The sequence below is a fragment of the Calypte anna genome, chromosome 1, assembly GCF_003957555.1.
Source record: "Calypte anna isolate BGI_N300 chromosome 1, bCalAnn1_v1.p, whole genome shotgun sequence".
NCBI classification, from domain to species: Eukaryota; Metazoa; Chordata; class Aves; order Apodiformes; family Trochilidae; genus Calypte; species Calypte anna.
Window position 1 is genome coordinate 56,317,064 of NC_044244.1, and position 17,826 is coordinate 56,334,889.

Sequence of the window (17,826 nt, forward strand, 5' to 3'; positions counted from 1 at the left end):
CCCCTGCTTTGTGTTCTTGTCTGCCACCTACCTTGAAGTGCTGGAAGACTGTGTTTCTCTTCCTGAACCTGAGGTAAGAATATCCAATAAAAGCCACAATTCCAGTAACCAGGCAGATGCCAAAGAATATTCCTGTTCCAGCACTGGCATGGGGAGGAGCCTGGCAGAAAGAAAGAGAGGGAGTGAGCTATAGGGTGGGCACCTTCAGCATTTGAGCACATGCAGTGTCCCTTTGAGATATGCACTTGTCCTGAAATGCTTTTGTGGTCTATTTTCCTGGTATATAATTCTAGAGATAGTTAAATATGCCCTTTGTAATTTTTTTTTCCAGGGTACTGGACACTGGCTGTAATACAGCTTCATCTTGTTTGTTTTTGAAATTACAGAGCATGCCTAAGTGATCTTTTCAGGTCAGGTCTTCCACAGTAGCAATGGAGACTGTGATAAGGCTGAAATCTCACTGGCCTGAGGAGGAGAAGTGGTTACCAAATTCCCTTAAACAGCTTTTGAAACCTGTGCTACAAAACCTATAGAGGGCTCTGCATGGATTCAAGCTTAGTCCCCCTTTCTTTGTGCTCTGGGAAGGTCTTGGGTTTTGCCAGCTCTTGGCTGCCATACCATCCTCTGAGAATTGCTGACCAGGGTTCAAACCAAGCCACATCTGAGCTGACACCCATCATCTCCTTGCTGGTTAGAGGGGCTGCCAGCCCGTGCAGAGGGTGCATAGGGCTGGGTTCTGCCAGCAGCCCAACACCTGCCTTCTGTAGGACATCCTGCCCCCAAAATATGCAAAGCCTTTAGCATGAAATCATTCTTCAGTCAAACAGGGTAAAGTGTCAATCCAAATAACTGTGTATATAATATTTTATAAATATTTTAATAAATATGTAGGCGAAGGACTGAAAATACTTCACGTGATCCAGATTTACTCTGAAGGTGAGAAACATCTCCAGGCTCTTTGATTTGTCTTCTGCAGTTCCGTGGCCTGACAGACTGATAACATGAAGCTAACCTGAAGGCTTGGAGTGGTGATAAGTTTGAGGGATCCCAGAACATGCCACCACTCAGGCTGGAATCTCCCAAAGCACTGTGCAATTTGCTGGTAATACAGGAGGTGAGGAAGAGTCTAGAAGTGGGCAGGAGACTCATACACCCTTACTCTTGCTTTGCCATGGGATGCCCTTGCTCCTGTGCCTCCTGCTTAGAAAACTAATTATTAAACTTACCCTGGAGAAGATAATCATGTCTTTGTCTTATTAGATATGCTCTCAATTTTTTGGAAAACAATGTAGTTTACATGGTGCAGCTGGACAGCTAAATATTATAAAAACATTATAGCATGTGAAAGGTATTATCAAGGCTGTAATATCATGCTGTTGTAGACTGACAGAAATTGCCTATTATTTTGAATAATTTTTTCAGGCAGTAATTTATGCTTTTACCCAAGTGTGTAATTTTGTATTTGTGGGGATTGCAGGCTGCAAGGGATTTTTGTGAACAGAGATTGTGCAAACATATTTCTGAGCTTCTAGGAACAAGAAGGTTGGTTTGTGAAGGAGAAAGGCTTGTTCAGAACAAAAAGTTGAGAAATCAGGTATTGATAGGATTAAATTTGTGGGCTAAGGAGGCAGCTGGTTAGCCACTTCTGAAACTAGAGGTGGGATGGTTGGGCTGTAAATATTATGTGAGGTCCCTCCAGCACATGGAGAGAAGGATCTTACTCTGATCCTGGTGAATTACCCTGATGGAGGGGAAGTTTTTCAGATTAAATAAACTCAGCTTGAGCCTGTGTTGGGCTGTTACAGAGCACCCTGTGTTGAATAGAGCTGAGGAAACCAAACACTGCACATCTGAAGACTTCATTAAGCAAAACATTTTGTACCAGAAGAAAAGGGTGCTTGCTGTGCATGTCTTCCAGGGGCAGCAGGGATCACTTTTGTGAAACATCCCAGTTGCACTGCAAATATTTTTCTTCCCTTTCACACAAAATAGTAAACTTGGCTGTTGAGAAATAAAAAGTAATGTTTTGATTCCATCTGGAAGCATTGCAGCCACTAACTCAAATTGCCCTCAAGGAAAGGATGACACACCTTTTTTTTTTTTTTTTGAACTGTGGTGTTTTGCCTAGAGCTGTTTGCTTTGGTCTTTCTAGTGGGAGACTCAGCTGGGTAACTCTCTAGCTCATGCAGGCAAAACCTTCAGATTTCTAAATTTTGAAACACCTTGTTGTTTTGGACAGGAATTAATGCAAAGCCAAGAGTAAAAAAAAAAAAAAATCGTTAGAAGCTTGAAAGACCTTTTTGGAAAAACTGAAATGAAGTTTTATAAAACCTCCATTATGAAATGGAGTTCTTATTTTATATGAATAAACTAAATGTGGGAAGAGTTAGTTCAGATAGAAACATTTTTTGCAAGCTTCACTGACACCTTGTTTCCAACATCTAACTTTTTTTCCAAGTAAACTGTAAACCAAAACTGTATACATGGAAGGGGGATATATGAATGTCAGCAATGAATTTGGAATGATATAAGCCACAGCCACCTCCCACTACCCCTCAAAAAATTCACTATGTACTTACAGGTGCTGGCGGAGCCTTTAAAGGCTCTGAAATGACATGGATTATCCCATTGGAAGCAATTATATCCCATTCAACAATAGCACTTCTGTCCACGTATCTGATCTCACTCTGCCAGAAGAAAGAGCAATGAGAGCTGAGCTTTGACCCCTCCTCCTTTTTGGACTGAAGAAAACCTTGAGATTGTTTCTCTACCTCAGTTACTGATGCACAGAGAAGCATTTCATGGGGTTCTCACAGCTGCTGTCAGAGCTGAGGATGCCATTTGCACTGAGGATGCTGGATGGAGAGAGCTGGCCCCTACCTGGAGCTGCTGCCTGCAGATTAGGTGGTGGCTTAGCACCAGTGAGCTGGAGCATGGTCCCACTTGGCAGCTCATCAGGATGTGAGAAGGATGGAATCAATCAATTGCCAGCCTAAACTTCTCTAAACTCTGCTGATAATGGCAGTCCTTGGCTGCTCCAAGCTGATCCTGAGTCTCACCAACATTTTGGGAGGATGGGTTCATGGGTGTCTGCACTGTTGTAAACTCTGCTTCAAACTGCATCCTAGCAAAATGGTTTCTCTTCAGTGAGCAGAACCAGGAGCTGCTGTCTGCTCTTGCTCCTGGCACACCAGCGTAGAACACTGATGCTGGAGCACACAGTGACTTTCTGTGGCCAGGGAGGAAGGGGCTTAGCTGTGGTGACACTGCAGAGCAGGGTGGGAGTCACACCATGTCCTCCTCCCTGTCCCTCAGCCCGTTGCTGCCCTGTCAGGGTCCCAGAGAAAGTTTGTGGGCTCTGACCTGGTGTGCTGGGATGGATGGGTGCTTGGCTTCCTGGAGTATGCATGGAGAGAAACTGCCACCTCACTCTCCCACCCTGGCACCTTGCTGAGTGTTACTGCAGCCAGGGGAACCAGGGGCTTGCTCAGGTCCTCCAGGGAAGAAGGAAAAGCTACAAATTTCCAAACATCTTTGAAGGCAGGAAAAAGATTTATGTTAATGGGCTCAGAGCATCCTCTTGGTAACTTTTTGAAGAAAGGACTATTTTTCTAAGGAGAAGCTCTTCCAGTTCTAATACCAGATCAAAGTGATTTAGAAGGGGTCATAGCTAATGAGTGATAAAGATAAGCCCTTTGCTGGTGCACCTGATCTCTCAAGAGGGTATACTTTATTAATGTAATTACTATGTTTGAAGTACCAGGTGGTTTTAAAAATGTAAAACAAGTGCATAGTAATTTTCACACTAAATGAGCTTCTCCTGAGAGGTGATGGGGGATGGAGCAAAAGCAACAGATGGGTCATTTGTGCACTTATCCATGAAAAGCTGTTCCCCAGCTGGCATGTTGGGCACTCATCTTCCCTTGGGTCCAGCATCATCCTTTGGAGTATGTTTTAACAGCAAGGCCATAGGGTTTCTTATTTTTCTATTCAGCTCTACTACATCACCCAGAGTTCCAGGCTCAGTCTTCAGGGGCTGCTGTCACAGCGTTCATTTGAAATGTTTGGGTGGTGAGTAGTTTCTTGATAAAAAATGAATAACTGTATGCTTTTATAGGATAGTTCCCCTAAAATGTTAAAGGATACATTCCATTTTCAAAAAGAACATCAGGTTTTGCATTTTAAAAACACTGAAATAATAATACAAAAAGCACACTATTGTTTTGTCTATTCTTCCTCTGAGCAAGGCTGTGCTGGTGACTCCTGCCTCTCCCATAAAGTTAACAAGAAACTTTATAAAAGCCCATACTTTTCTTCAATGGTAAGCTCCTGCTCTCATCTCTTCTCTTATCCCACTGCCATCTCCCATAATTCTACCAGGCTGAGAGAAGGGTGAAATCAAGCCCATATCCCCATCCTGACATTTCTGTTGGCCACCCAAACAGCTTCCTTTGATTTCTGCAGGCCAGAGCTTGGCTGTTTGCAAACTTGCAGTTTGCCAGCTGCTATTTTGGAGCCTTCTGAAGCCAGCTTGTCCTTGCTGTCCCCTGTAACCTTACCAGATTTCTCACTGGACTAGCTTGTCACCTGTCCAGAGGGTAAGGGAGCAGAATGGAGGAAAAAGCAAGACGATGGGAGATTTATTGCAAGGGTACCTGTTCAGAGGTGGTGGCTTGATGCTCCTGTCTCTTGGTGTTTGTAATGAGGAGTTTTTCCCCCAGACGAGTTACAAGAGTGGTTCCATTGGTCAAGTCCTCATAAAACATGATGCTGGCATTAGATAAATGATATTCAATGTCCCTCCCAGAAAGTGTCTGCGAACAAGAGCAAAATACAAGGAATGTTAACTGAGCTCTTTAATCCTCCGGATTTACCAGTAGGATAAGTAAGTGCCTGTGACCTTTTTCCCTCTTCACTACTAATGCTGCAGCAAGTGCAGTGTGGGGCAAAGGCACCTGGGAAATCTGGAGGCAAACAGTGGGATTTTCCCTTCTGGATATCTTCTGTCTGCTGCCTGCAGCAGGTAGTACCTTGATTCTGGTGGGACAAAGGATTTTACTCTTTTGTGTGATGAGCCTCAAAGATAGACCAAAGAGCTTGAAGATGGGAGCCAGGGCATAAAGCCATGTGAATTGTTTGAGATAATGTTTGGTTGAAGAAAAGAAGGAAGGAAAGAGAAAGGAAAGAGGAAAGAAGAGAGAAAGGCAGGGAAGGGAGGGAAAGGAAAGGAGGGAGGAAATGAAGGAAGGGATGGAGGAAAGAAGGGAGGGATAAAGGGAGGGGGGGGAGGGAGGGGAGGAGAAGGGAAGGGAAGAGGGAGGAAAGGGAGGGAAGAAGAAAGGAAAGGAGGAAGAGGGAGGGAGAGGAAGAAAGGAAAAGAAAGGGGATAGAAAAGAAGGAGAAGAGAAAAGAAGGAGAGGAGGAAAGAAGGATGGAAGGGAGGGATAAAGACAGAAATTAAGCTGGGAACTGATGCTTTTAACATATTTTGGGGAAATACTGTTTTCTTCAAATAACTGCTTTTGATGTTAAAAAGCCAGAGAAGGCTTTGACTCAGTCAATCTCCTTTATAACCAGGTAACTAAAATCCCTGATGATAAATTCTCTGTAATAACTCAAAAGCTCAGTAATCTTACACTCATAATTGTGGAATAGAAGTAGGAATAGTGAACTCGCCTCTTTCAGAAGTACAGTTTAAATTACATGGAGTTACACAGAAGTCACAAGATCCTAACATTTTTTGTTTGTGAAAGCTGGGATACAAAAATGCATAGAAGCTATTTTAAAAATGTTATTGAAATGAAGAAGGAAAAAAAAGAAAAAAAAAAAATCCCCACCTTGTTTTCCTTCAACCCACTATCATTTGGAGCAAAGAGAGTGGCATGCACTGACAGGTCCGTGAGGTACTGCAGGAACTCTCTTCCCTTCCTTGAGCTGTTGGAGTAAGCCATGATGTTCTAGGCAGAAACAAAATCCAGCTTTACTGAAGGGCAGTTGTATGCTCCTGTGTAAGGAGCAGAAAAGATGAGACTGTATAAATAACGACAAAGAAGCCTTCTTGTTGTCTGTGAGGCTGCTTAGACATACAATGCCTTTCTGAGTAGCAGCAAGAAAGAGACCCTTTAATGCTTTGCCTGTTTCCTCAGCAGCAATTCAATGAAATTACAAAAAAAAAAGCACCCCACTCCTTGCGATGGTTAGAAAGCCAATGGTTCAGAATGTTTTTTAAGAAAAAGCTGCAATAACATTTAATTCCCCAGTGAGTCTCACAAAGCCAAAACCTCTTTGGAACAAATATTAAAAAAATCCACCTGTGACTAAGTTTTGACTTTGAAAGTGCAGGTTTGGACCAGTCCACCTGGCTTTGCTGGTGTGGTAGTGGTGTTACCTGCGAGTAAAGCAAACCCTGAGATACAACCTGGTGGCAGAGCCTGCTTTGCTCTGCTCACCCAACTGAGTGCCTGGAGGCTGTGGGCCGTACCGACAGGAAGTTTGTCAGCGTTGGGAAGGACATCAGGACTTGCAGCAAGTTCCCACTGCAGGAGAGGCCATCCCCCACGTAGCCTGGCTTGCAGGTGCAGTTCACCTCTGGAAAGGACAAACACACAGAGAGCACTGGCAAACACACTTTGCTAGAAGGCTGTACGCTGCCCTGTGCCTGAAAAACAACTTGCAGGCAACAGGTTATTAGTTCTTCTGAAGATGAAAAGAGGCAGAGGTGTTACCTGGCAGCCTGTGGCCTACCAAAGGAACTAAAATCCCAGCTGCTGCTCCGCTCTGAGCAGAGGTGTGCAGCAAAGGATCCTCTTACCTTTCTCCCTGTAGCAGAAGACATCCCAGGTTTCACTCAGGTTGACTCTTCTCCCATAGTCCACAATGCCAACGTGCCCAGAGCCACAATTTGGGGAGGAGAAGGCAGTCGGGTAGCCCACTCTTTCACCATCAAGCCAGCTAGCAGCACATAGGTGGTACCTCGCCTGTATCCGGCATGACCATGAGGAAAAAAAATGTGAAAAGAGCTTGGTGGTGGGGCTGGGGCTCTAGCAAGGAAACTGATGATCTGCCCCAGGGTGCTCAGGCAGCACCTGCCCTGCCAGCCCTCTTTCTGGGGGCTTGAAGGGGCTCTGGCTGTCTGTCCATGCTGCAGCCTGTGCAGAGCTCTGCGCCAAGGGGTCGTGGAGACAAAGGACCCTCTGAAAGTCCTGCAGGGGCCATAGAAGCCTTTTCCAGGAGAATTTTCTCCAGTCCCAGAGCCAGACAAGATCAGAGGTGAATGGTAAAGCCAAAGTGCAATCCCATGATGTGCCAAGCCCCTTTTTGTTAGCATGGGAAGGGCTGAGAAACCAGCTCAGAGCAGAAAATAAGTCCCTGGGAGTGTTGAAGCCCCAGTGCTGACTTTGCTGCTTAGAGGGAAATATTTAGACTATGGGACCTGCAGTTCAGTCTTCAAACTGAATCTTCTCAGGCAGCAGAAGGAGGTTCACATGCTGGCTGTGATACAGCCTTGCATTTAGCTTAAAGGTGTCACAAAATGGCGAGCATCTTCCCTCCTTTCTTCCTTCCATCTTTCTTCCTTCCACGGATGGGAAGGATCCAGGAAGGGAAAGTCAGTCTGACCCACTCTTCTAAAACAGGTTTTACAAACTCAGAGTGTGATGCTCATACCCCTGATGACAACTATGCCTTGGCATATTCAAGGAAAAAAATATGGAAATGTCTCTGCTAAGTGAACAGCATTTGGGGAAAAGATTCCTGGAGCCTTTCTTTACATTAAAAAAAAAGAAAAATTAAGCATAATTCTGAACTGCACATTTCTTTAAGAAGCACTAATAATTAAAACCTTAATGGAAACTCTCTTAAGTCTGACTTTACCATCTTTCTCAGGAAAGAGAAACTTGGCAATTGGCTTCAGTGCTGAATCCACAGGTGTGAAACAAATGAACAGTGTGAAACCTGCTCCCAGCCAAACACACCCTGGCACTCAGGGAAAGGAAAGGAGGAAAAATGAAGCTTATTAGCAGAAAGCAGCTCCTTTGCTCCTCCCTCCCCATTTATGCTCAGTTTAGTGTGCTCTCTGTGTAGTGAAATGAGGCAATGAGGCAACCAGGTGCCACTGATTACCAAGTAGTGGGCATGAGCTTGTGTTAAGCCCACCTGTGCCTGACTAGGGTGGGCCCCAACTGCACATGAGCAGGATTAGGGGGCCAATAAAAGGTGAGGCCTGAGACACAGGCTCAGCTCATTCCTGAGCAAGCCAGCAGAGAGGTCAGTTGAATCTGGAGCAGTAGCAGTGAGCCAGGCTAACCGATCCTGAGGGCAACAGACTCAGAGCATTCTTTGTGGACTTCTGCTGGAACATCTGTTTGGACCTCGGAGTGCTGTGCCCTAAGAGAGGTTTGTCTTGCATCATCCCTGTATCGCCTCCCTCAGTGAGGCTGCCTCACCTTCTGTGCATACAGCAGCTGGTTATAAGTAGCGATGGTGGCAGACTCGTTGGCACAGGCCTCCTTTGCCTTCTCATAGGTCATTTTGTACTGCCCTTGAGGGGACCGTAAGTGGAAAACCCCAACTGTGGTATCTGCAAAGAGAGAGAAGAACCAGCTTTTCCTGAGGCGGGGATTTCCATATCTGGATCTGGAGTCAAATGTGCCGTGCTGATACCTGAGCGTTTTGCGAAATGACTTTAGGACAGATTGATCCCTCAGGGGTAACATTTCTACCTGGGACATTTCTACCTGGAATGCTCCCAGCTATTGCTTCACAAATCTGCCATCTCTAAGTGTGCAAGCACACATTTGCACTTCAATCTTCTCATTGTTTCAAGGGAACATTGGTAGGGGACTGGATGAGTTTACAGACACAAGGATCCCAGCTACTGTCTTCAGTGCAGTGGCACGGGGACAAGGCTGTGTCTGTCTGCGGCATGTATGGTGTGCCATCCTCACCTTGGAAGTGGAGATCAGCACAGTCAGCATCAGGGTGGCACTGCCCGTTGTCTTGCAAGCAGCGGTCAAGAGGAAGCTGCATCACCGAGCAGTTGAGCCCATCACCAATGTAGTTATTTTTACATTCACACTTACGTTTGTCCTGATGAGAGGGAATAAAAAAGGCCAGGCTAAGCACTTAGCTGACATAGAAGTGGTATTTCAAGCAGCATTCTGAACTGTTGGAAAATTTTCACATGATATACCCAGGAATGGAAAACCGGGAACATTGCCACTAAAACTGTGATTCAACAGTCCATGAACCCTGATGCTAACATCTGTTCTTCTAAGCAAAGCACTTACACATGCACTTGTGTGCTTTTCTGAATTAATAAAAAAGTGTAGTTCCATCCACAAAGCTAAGAACATGTGTTGGAGAATTATATGACTTGTAATTAAAAAAAATGCATGGCAAACCTGTCAAAATGATACTTAAATGATTGGGCATGGGAGCATGAAAGGAATTTAGCAGTTCACTGACAGTAATAAATTGAGAACTATAAACCAAGCAGGAGATGGTGACATCCAGGGACTGCGATGGTTGGCAGCTGGAACACATAAGCAACAAGGCTTTTCCACATAGACCCTGGAAGATACATCAGGCAAGCCACACAAATGGAATGGACAGGTGATCCCAAAAACACCAGGACAAATGCTGGATCAAGTCGCCAGCACAGGTTTTCCTCAATAACATTGACTACATGGGCCAAGGAAATTGTATTGTGTGGCTGCAGAGGTTTTAAAGCTGAGTCTGGTCAGCCAACAAGTAGCACTATTCTCCCAGCTGTCCCTAGGTTTAGCTACCAAAATATATTCAATTTCAATCAAAAAACTTCCTATTGCAAACCAAGATATCCAGTTAACAAGATCTAAGAAGGGGACAGAAAAATGTCACATGCAAAATATTCTGTCTGCTGTAGTACCCCTTTCCCCAGAGCAAAGATGTTAAACTGTTTCTCATCCCTCAGCTGAAAGGGTACCAAGTGGATGTAGAAAATAGGCCCGAGCTATGTAAGGTTATTTGGGAAAAGAGGGACTCTGAGAGGGATGGGGTATGACCCATGCAGAGAAAAAATTTCTGCTGGCACCAGGAAGAAATGTCTTGGATTTCTGTGGTGGTGACTGGAATCATTTGACTTACAGGTCCTATGACAGTGCAAATGGCATGCTCATGGCAGCCTCCGTTGAACCCATCGGCGCAAGGATTTATCGGAAGGCATGTGAAGCCATCTCCTTTGTATCCTTTCTGGCAGCTACAGAAGACTTTCACCCCGAGTTGTGTGCAGTCAGCTGCCCTGTGGCACCCACCATTGCCTTGTTTGCAAAGGTCTGCAACTGCATGAGGGAAAGACAACAAGTGAATAAGGTCTGCTTTTAAAGAGGATGCTCTTTGCAAAGACAAATCACCTCCAGATTTTAAAAGGCACACTAAAAATTCTAGAACACTGGTTTGGGAAAAAATAAAAAACAACCCTATTTCAGTTTTCTGATGCATTTCTGAACTTGGATGAAAGTTATCTGTCCAACAGTGGTCTAAAGCCCTTTCAGAACTTGTTTGATTTAATGCAACACACCTAGCTGAGAAAGAAGGGCTGATTCTGCAGTGGTATTACTGGGGAACTGCCTTGACTAAGGTCATGAAAAAAATCCTGTAAGGGAAACCCTGCTGAAAACCCTGCTGTCTCCAAAACCTGACTGAAGAGCACTTCTTGCTGATTCTCCTGCTTGGTAAAGCTTGGCAAAGCCAGCCACTTGCTTTGGAAAAACCTGATTTTTTTTGCATCCTAAATTTGTTTCACTGGCTGCATTGTGGAATTTTTTGGGTTTGACAGCCAATGTGCCATATCAGATGGTAACTGCATGCAAGTGCATGCTGGAAGAGGAGACAACCTGCTTTGTTTTATCAGGTTGTATGAGGGAGCTCACCTGTGCATGTGATCCCATCACCATTGTAAAAAGGCTTGCACTGACACGTGTTGTTCTCTCTGCAGACCGCGTTGGCAGAGCAGCTTGGGGAGCACACTGGTGGCAGATCTGTGAGGAAGGAAGAACAGCTGGGATGAAGATGCTGTTTATTTGTCAGTGCCTTTATTTCATGCAGAAGGAAAAGCCCTCACACTGTCTTGCTAATGGGAAAAAAACTTGTTGGAAATTTTTTTGGACTGCTTCACTCTCAGATAATACTTTCCCTCATGTATCCCAAATCCCATAGGGGAAGCAGGCACTCTTATTCCCATTTCACACAGAAGGAGATGGGAATGTGAAGGCTTTTTCACAGTCAGAAGCAAAGTTAGGGAAGCAGCTCATTTCTCCAGGCCATTGCTCCTGGGAGCATCCTGAGCCTCCATGGAGAGTTTCTGACATTTATTAACCCTTTCCTTCACTTCTCTACACAAAACCCTCTGCTGCTTTGCAAGTGCTATCAACCCACGGCTCAGTGGGATGGAATCTGTCGAGGGGAGGCAGAGACCTATCTTGGTTTCACACAGCTGGCCAGTCCATCCAGTTTCACAGAAGCATCGTCCTGTTCCTGAATATCCTTCATCACACTGCCCATTGGTCTTGCATTGGCAGGCTGCAGAGACAACACAGAGGGATCACCTACGGAGCTGCTTTTGAGAAAGGGGAAAATCTTTCTCTAGAGCAACATCACCTCGTCTATCAGTTTAGATACAGTATTACCCAGCAGTAATTTAGGTAAGTGTAACTTCATGGTTTTTCACCATGAAACCAGACAAGCAGTGAACCAGAATTCCCAGAGTGGTTGGGCAGTCTCTATCCTTAGAGGTCTGCAAGCCCTGAGAGAATAAATCCTGAACAACCTACTCTGAGGTCAGGGCTGAACCTACTTTGAGGTGGCGGCTGGACTAGATACCTCCTGACACCTCTTTCAACCTGAATTATCCTATGGTCCTATGATTTTGTAACCAGAGTGAGTAGAATGTGTCTTTGGAAATGAAAATGAGTATTGATCTGCATTGTGGTAGGGTCCCAAACTTCACAAAGGACTGTGACTGGAAGGAGTTAATGGCTCAGCTGAAGACCTGGGCTGATCCTGTTCTAATGTGTAGCAGCTGCTAACTGTGGGATGCCTTTTAGCCAGAGAGAAGTAAGGCAGGTAGAGAATATTTGGTTGTTGGCTGGGAAAAGGTCTGAAAGGAAGCCAAATTTCAGGTTAGTGAGTTTTGCTCTGAAACATGGGCAAGTTACCTGAAATGTATGTTTCAGCTTTTAGATAATTTTATGACTAAAAGCTTCTGGATTATTTTGCCTGTTGGAGCTCTTGTGTCCTGCAAACTGAAATATGAGGAGCTGATTTAATCTACAGGTGATGTTTTTTCCCCACTCTTTAGGCTCTGTAATAACTTACATCTTTGACAAGGAACTACTGATAACTCTTTGTTTTATAATGAAATGAAGTAGTGTCCTTGCCTTATCCCTCCTCCTGGAATATTATCTCAGGAAAATGAGATGGGACTGGGGAAACTGATTGAAAACTTGGTCCTGCTGAAAGTGGTTTCATCCTCTGGCTTTACTTCATTTAGCTTGGTTACTTATTTTTTTGGCTGATATAAATATGTACCCAAAAGAAGGGGTTATAGAACTTCTGTTAGATACCACCATCTGGGTTTCAGACTAATAGCTCAAGCAGTTAATGCTGTGGTGTACTATAAACCAGATAAACTGCAAATAAGCATAATCCTGAGCATTGATGTCCAGAGCTGGTATGGTATAATCTTCATATGCACCTTATGAGAACTACAGGTGCACAAAGTTAGAAGTAGAAGCCCCTGTGAAGGCTTTATGGTGGGAAAGCTTTTAAGCTTAAAGAGTGCTCTCAATCCTGGTTCCACCTAACTTACACTTAAAACCACAGCAAAGCAGATAACATGAGCAATTTCTTGCTCTGCTGTCTGTCTTGGTGCTCTTTTTTTTCTCTTCTACAAAAGTATACTGTCCATGACCTTGGCATCCTGCAGTTCTGGAGGAACCACATTGCTAAAATGCTGTCTTGGCTTTTATGGGGATAAGGGGGGAAGGCTGTACTGTAGTTGAAAAGACTTGCTGATGGAGGTTTTGTCTGTAATGTACCCTACAAGAATAGGAGGAACACTGCAGAGAAAGCTAATTAAGGTTCTGTCTCACCACCTTCTTCTCCTCTCTTCTGAGACCCAGTGCCATCCTTCCATGCACAGAAGCACTTGGGAACACATTGTTGAAAGTGGGAATCATTTCTAGGTTTACTTAAAAACTAACTGTTGCCAAAACGGTTCAGGATTGACATAGTCAACAACATGGAAAGAAAAAGTTAAACATACGCCTGCAGCTGGAGCCATATCTGCCTGGCAAACACAGCTCACATGAAGTCCCATTGAAGCCACTGTTGCAGTGGCACTCTCCTGTCCCGCTGTACCCATCATCACAGGAGCCATGGTTATTGCATGGGGTCTCTGGGCCTCCTGGGCAAGCTGAAAGGTTTTAAAAAAAAACTTTTTAGTTCAAGTGCATGTTTATTCATTGTCACTGGTATTTATTGTACTCTAAAATCCTTGAAATGGGGCAATTCCTGTGCATGCATCTCTGCTGGGGGATGTAAAAGCAGCTGTGACACTGCTGTGTTCTGGTATTGGTGACAGGAACCTGCTGCTGTGTTGAAAGGACTTTCAGCTGGTGGCTAATTAAACTCTCTAGGTTGATTACAGCAGGGCAGTCTTTATAGCATTCACCTGGTTTGCTACTAGCATGGAGTTTAAAACTTGCTATAAATGTGAAAAAGATTGGAGGAGAAAAGCTATAACACTTTGTGTACCTGCAAGAGAGTTTCCTCACCTTACTGTTGCTCCCTCCTCACGACCCTGTCCCAGACCTACAGTTTAGGCAGATGGGCACTATGCAGCTGTGCCTGGCGAGGCCGTGGGCTGAAGGTGGGGTGCAGGTAGGGGGTAATCCTACCTTGGCAGTCTGGCCCAAAGTAGCCCTTGCAGCACTTGGCCGTGTGGATGACCATGGAGCAGTTCCTACGGCAGCCGTCCCTCCGCAGCCCGTAGGACTCGTATGTGCACCAGTGGATCCCTTCCTGGGCATCCCATATGCCAGCAGAGAGGGGGGGGGGAATAACCAAAGAGGAAGGTGAGTGGAGGTTTGAGTCTTTTCTTCTTTAAATCACAGTTTCTGATGTACACTGAATCAAATAGATTCATGAAATATATGAAGAGTGCAGGAGTGAGGCCTCTGCCTTCTCCCTGATTGTCCCTCCCTCCCACCCCCGGCATCTGGATGTTTGCCCAGGGACAACTTTGTCCCAGAGCCTTTATAGCATCACTTAGTGTGGTTTCACTGTTGAGAGTTCTCTTATTTTTTCCTTTTTTTTTTTCAAAGCAACTTATTCTAGTTTGCTTGTGTGAAGTACAGGTGTTTGCTTGTGTGAAGAGCAGGTTAGACTGCATACATGCAAGATTTTAATTTATTACCTTTGGTTTTGTCCCTGGAGGGCATTTAGAATTACTGAAGCAGCTAACACAATGACCCTGTTGTACAAAATGGAAAAGAAAAAAAAAAAAAAAGCATATTAAAATATTGGCAACAAAAGGCTGTTTAAAATTGACAAAAAGTCTGCTTTATGAGAGAAGAAAATAAGTGCAGAGAGCAGTGTAGGCTTGTTATGTTAAAAAAAGATTATAAGAATGCTGGAGAAAGAAGAGAGGCAACAAAATAGTTGCATTAAGTTATTGCTGTGAAATTCAAGAAATGGGTTTTGATGCCAGAATGTATGTTCTAGCAGAAGAAAGTTTGCTCAGGATTTAAACAAGCAAGGAAAAGATGGTGGATATTCTTCAAATATTGATGTGGGTTGTATCAGATCTGGATGTCTAATATGGACTAGAACTAACTGGTTACTTCTCAGGAAGCACTGGCCAGATCTGCAGAAATTGGATCTATTTCATTGAGCAGTCACAAAACAAAAGGGAACTTGAGCAGATGAGAGACACACAAGCTCTGGTTTTATAACTTAAATAGAAATTCCAATAAGCTTTTTAAAAGAATGTCTACGTTATTTTTTTTAATCCTAGCTACTTTTTTTATATATTCAAAGGAAACTGAAGTAAATTTGGTCTTGAAACCGTTTCAAAACTTCTTGGTTTTGGGATGCATCAAAATTCACAGGGGAAGCTTCCTCCAGGCTAGCAGTGCCTGTTCATGTGTGCTAAAAGCAAGAAAGATGAGAGACAGAGAGCCTGGCTGACAGGCCTGACAGCTCCCTGTCTCATGTCCTCAACACCCCGTGCAGCTGGGACAGCAGTGCTGTTCCTTTGTAACTGGGAACTTCATAAATGCAATCTTTATGACCAAATTTGTAGTGTGAATATGTATGAATTTAAAAGCATGCTGAGAAAACTCCATCTTTGCTCAAATTTGTGCCTTTCATTTAGCATGGTTCTGGTCTGAGCAAAAATACTGAAAACACACGAGGGCTTGCTAGGCTGCTCTTCACTGAGTTTATCCTGTGTGTTGCTGAGTGTGGATACAGGATTTGTTGTTTATCTCTTAGGAGTTATGCTGCATTTCTTAACCTTAGCTCTCAGCAGTAAGGTGGGTGAAGCCAGCCTGAAGCAGTGGGACTCTCATCTCAGTAGTGCCAATGCTCCTGCAAGTCTTGCCCTGGTCTCTGTGACAACAGTGTTGGGCCTTTGGGTTGTGTCTTTTTTCCAGTGTGAGGGATCAAAAAAGGGGACTGACCATGAAATCCACGGTGAAGAAGCTGTCACAGCGTCCCCCCAGGCTGGGGTCTGTCAGCAGGCAGTCAATTCCATAGGCGATGCCCCCGTCAAACTCCAGCTGCCGCTGCACAACCTTGCACTGTCTGTCGTTCAGGAAAAGTGCACCCTGAGGGATGGGATGGGGACAGGGGTTGTGACAAGTCATGAGCTAGTATTCCTTGAGGACAGGCTGAAACCAAGTCATGCACAGGTGATAGGCATAAAATAATCCTCCCTCTGTAGGAGTGCTCTGGATGCAAGATGTTGTGTCAAACTACCCTGTAGGCAACACTGATGGCTGCAGGGGCTCAAAAACAATCTGAGGACTTCTCTTCCTATAGCTGAATGCTATAAGCTCAGGGATGGGCAGATCTTTCCCCTTTTCTGATGGGGAATGAGTACAGAAGCCCTGTGCCCACAGGTTTATTTTGCGTACATTTAGGGTTAGCCATGTTTTCAGAGGCAAATACTTGTCAGGTAAGACCTGATACACTTGCAAGGAAAGATGTATCTTTGTTCTGGTGTAACAGGCTGTGTGCATGCCTGCAGTCTTACCGTGTAACTGCTTGCAAAACAGAGTTTGCATGCAGATGCTACGTTCATGGTGATTCTGCCACAGCCATGTTCATCTTAATAGTTTTTTATTGCATCTTTCATTTTTAAGAGATATTTCAGTTCTGTGGTAACTGGGATTTCAGTTCTGTGGTAACTGGGAGCTGTTTAGAACAAAAAACCATCTTACAACAGAGGAAAATGACAGCTCCAAAGAGTCTTGCAGACCATCTACTCTGCCGTATCTGTTGTAGGTGCTACCCTGGTTTTGTTGCTGTTGGCATGGACTGGCAAAGATCGATTGAGTTTTGATGCCACTGACCCTGTCTGGGGGCTGTGTGCAGGCACAGTGGGGTCTGGAGGAGCAGGTAAAGGTGCAGGCAGGGTGGGCACTTACAATCTCCCTGTTATCCCCACAGCTAACGCTGAGGTTGGAGCCCTGCAGGGTCTTCAGTGAGGTGGAGCTGGTGAGCTGGTAGGCCAACACCTGGGAAGGAAAAAATGGGAAATGCACGTGTCTGGGCTTGCACTTCTTGGCCTTGGTAATGCTCCTAAAAAGCAAGAGCTTACCGCAGCATCACGGACGATGTGGAATTTGAGATACTGCACCAATTTGTCAGTGTTGGACTTTTTGAAGAGGAAGTCCTGCTGCTCCTGCTGCAGCCCACGGATAGCTGCATCCGTGGGCCAGAAGAGCGTGACGGGTCTGTGAATGGGATCACTGATCACCCCAAGCAGGTTGTTTTTCTGCAACATACCAAGAAATGGGGGGAGAAAGGATTAATGTTCCATCCAACACAACACTGACCCTATGGAGTTAATGTATAACTGGGATGCAGTGAGCTGCTGAGTCACCAGCCTGCAAACATCCTGACTTTAAAAAAACAGACACCAAAGTTGAGCTTCTCAAGTTGAGTAACGTGAATTCTCAAAAGTGCTTCATCACCCAGAGCTGCCCACTGAAAACCAGGCTGACAGCCAAACTTTGGGCTCAAAAGGCCATACTTGGGTCAAACCTTGATTTGAAATAATTTGAAATATGTTAGGATGAAGCTGAGTGTGGAGGAGAAAGGTGGCTGTGGGACATTCCCCCCACATCTGTGGGAGAGGGGCCATAGGTGACCAGGATTATGTACTGTGTTGTGAGCCCTTTGGCTTTACTAAGTGCTATCCCAGCTGTGTTGCCATGTGCCATGTCTGTGCTCTTGTATTTAAAAGTAGTATTTGAAACTTTTGCCCAATGGCTGCTGTCTCCTGTGTCCTTACCTCTAGCAAACTGCTGAACAGGATGTATCCATGTTTGGCTGCAACCATTTTAAGGCTTTCCTAAAAAGAAAAGCATATTCAGAAATTTATCTAATATATACATTATATGGGTATTTAAAAAGCAGGTATTGCTTTACCCTGGAAATTACTTTCTGTTACGAAACCAGTGTGACAGTGAAAGCACTGTGTAGCTGTTCTGTCACACTGTTCTTATTATAACTGTAATTTCTGAGTGAATTTTCAATATAACATATTCAGCAGTGTAA

General features: G+C 44.5%; 1 protein-coding gene across 1 annotated transcript in view; it reads right to left on the reverse strand.

The window, feature by feature from the left end:
• Positions 1-17,826, reverse strand: part of STAB2 (stabilin 2) — an 86,082-nt gene that overhangs the window by 2,000 nt on the left and 66,256 nt on the right. Inside the window, exons 48-65 of the mRNA XM_030469097.1 lie at positions 17,561-17,620; positions 16,865-17,041; positions 16,692-16,781; positions 15,723-15,869; positions 14,456-14,512; positions 13,938-14,061; positions 13,304-13,453; positions 11,455-11,559; positions 10,911-11,018; positions 10,126-10,319; positions 8,946-9,087; positions 8,445-8,578; positions 6,812-6,977; positions 6,482-6,588; positions 5,838-5,957; positions 4,656-4,814; positions 2,580-2,687; positions 32-160 (exon numbers count right to left, since the gene is read on the reverse strand). Of these exons, the coding sequence (XP_030324957.1) occupies positions 32-160; positions 2,580-2,687; positions 4,656-4,814; positions 5,838-5,957; positions 6,482-6,588; positions 6,812-6,977; positions 8,445-8,578; positions 8,946-9,087; positions 10,126-10,319; positions 10,911-11,018; positions 11,455-11,559; positions 13,304-13,453; positions 13,938-14,061; positions 14,456-14,512; positions 15,723-15,869; positions 16,692-16,781; positions 16,865-17,041; positions 17,561-17,620 (2,277 nt within the window). The remainder of the gene's footprint in view (positions 1-31; positions 161-2,579; positions 2,688-4,655; positions 4,815-5,837; positions 5,958-6,481; positions 6,589-6,811; positions 6,978-8,444; positions 8,579-8,945; positions 9,088-10,125; positions 10,320-10,910; positions 11,019-11,454; positions 11,560-13,303; positions 13,454-13,937; positions 14,062-14,455; positions 14,513-15,722; positions 15,870-16,691; positions 16,782-16,864; positions 17,042-17,560; positions 17,621-17,826) is intronic.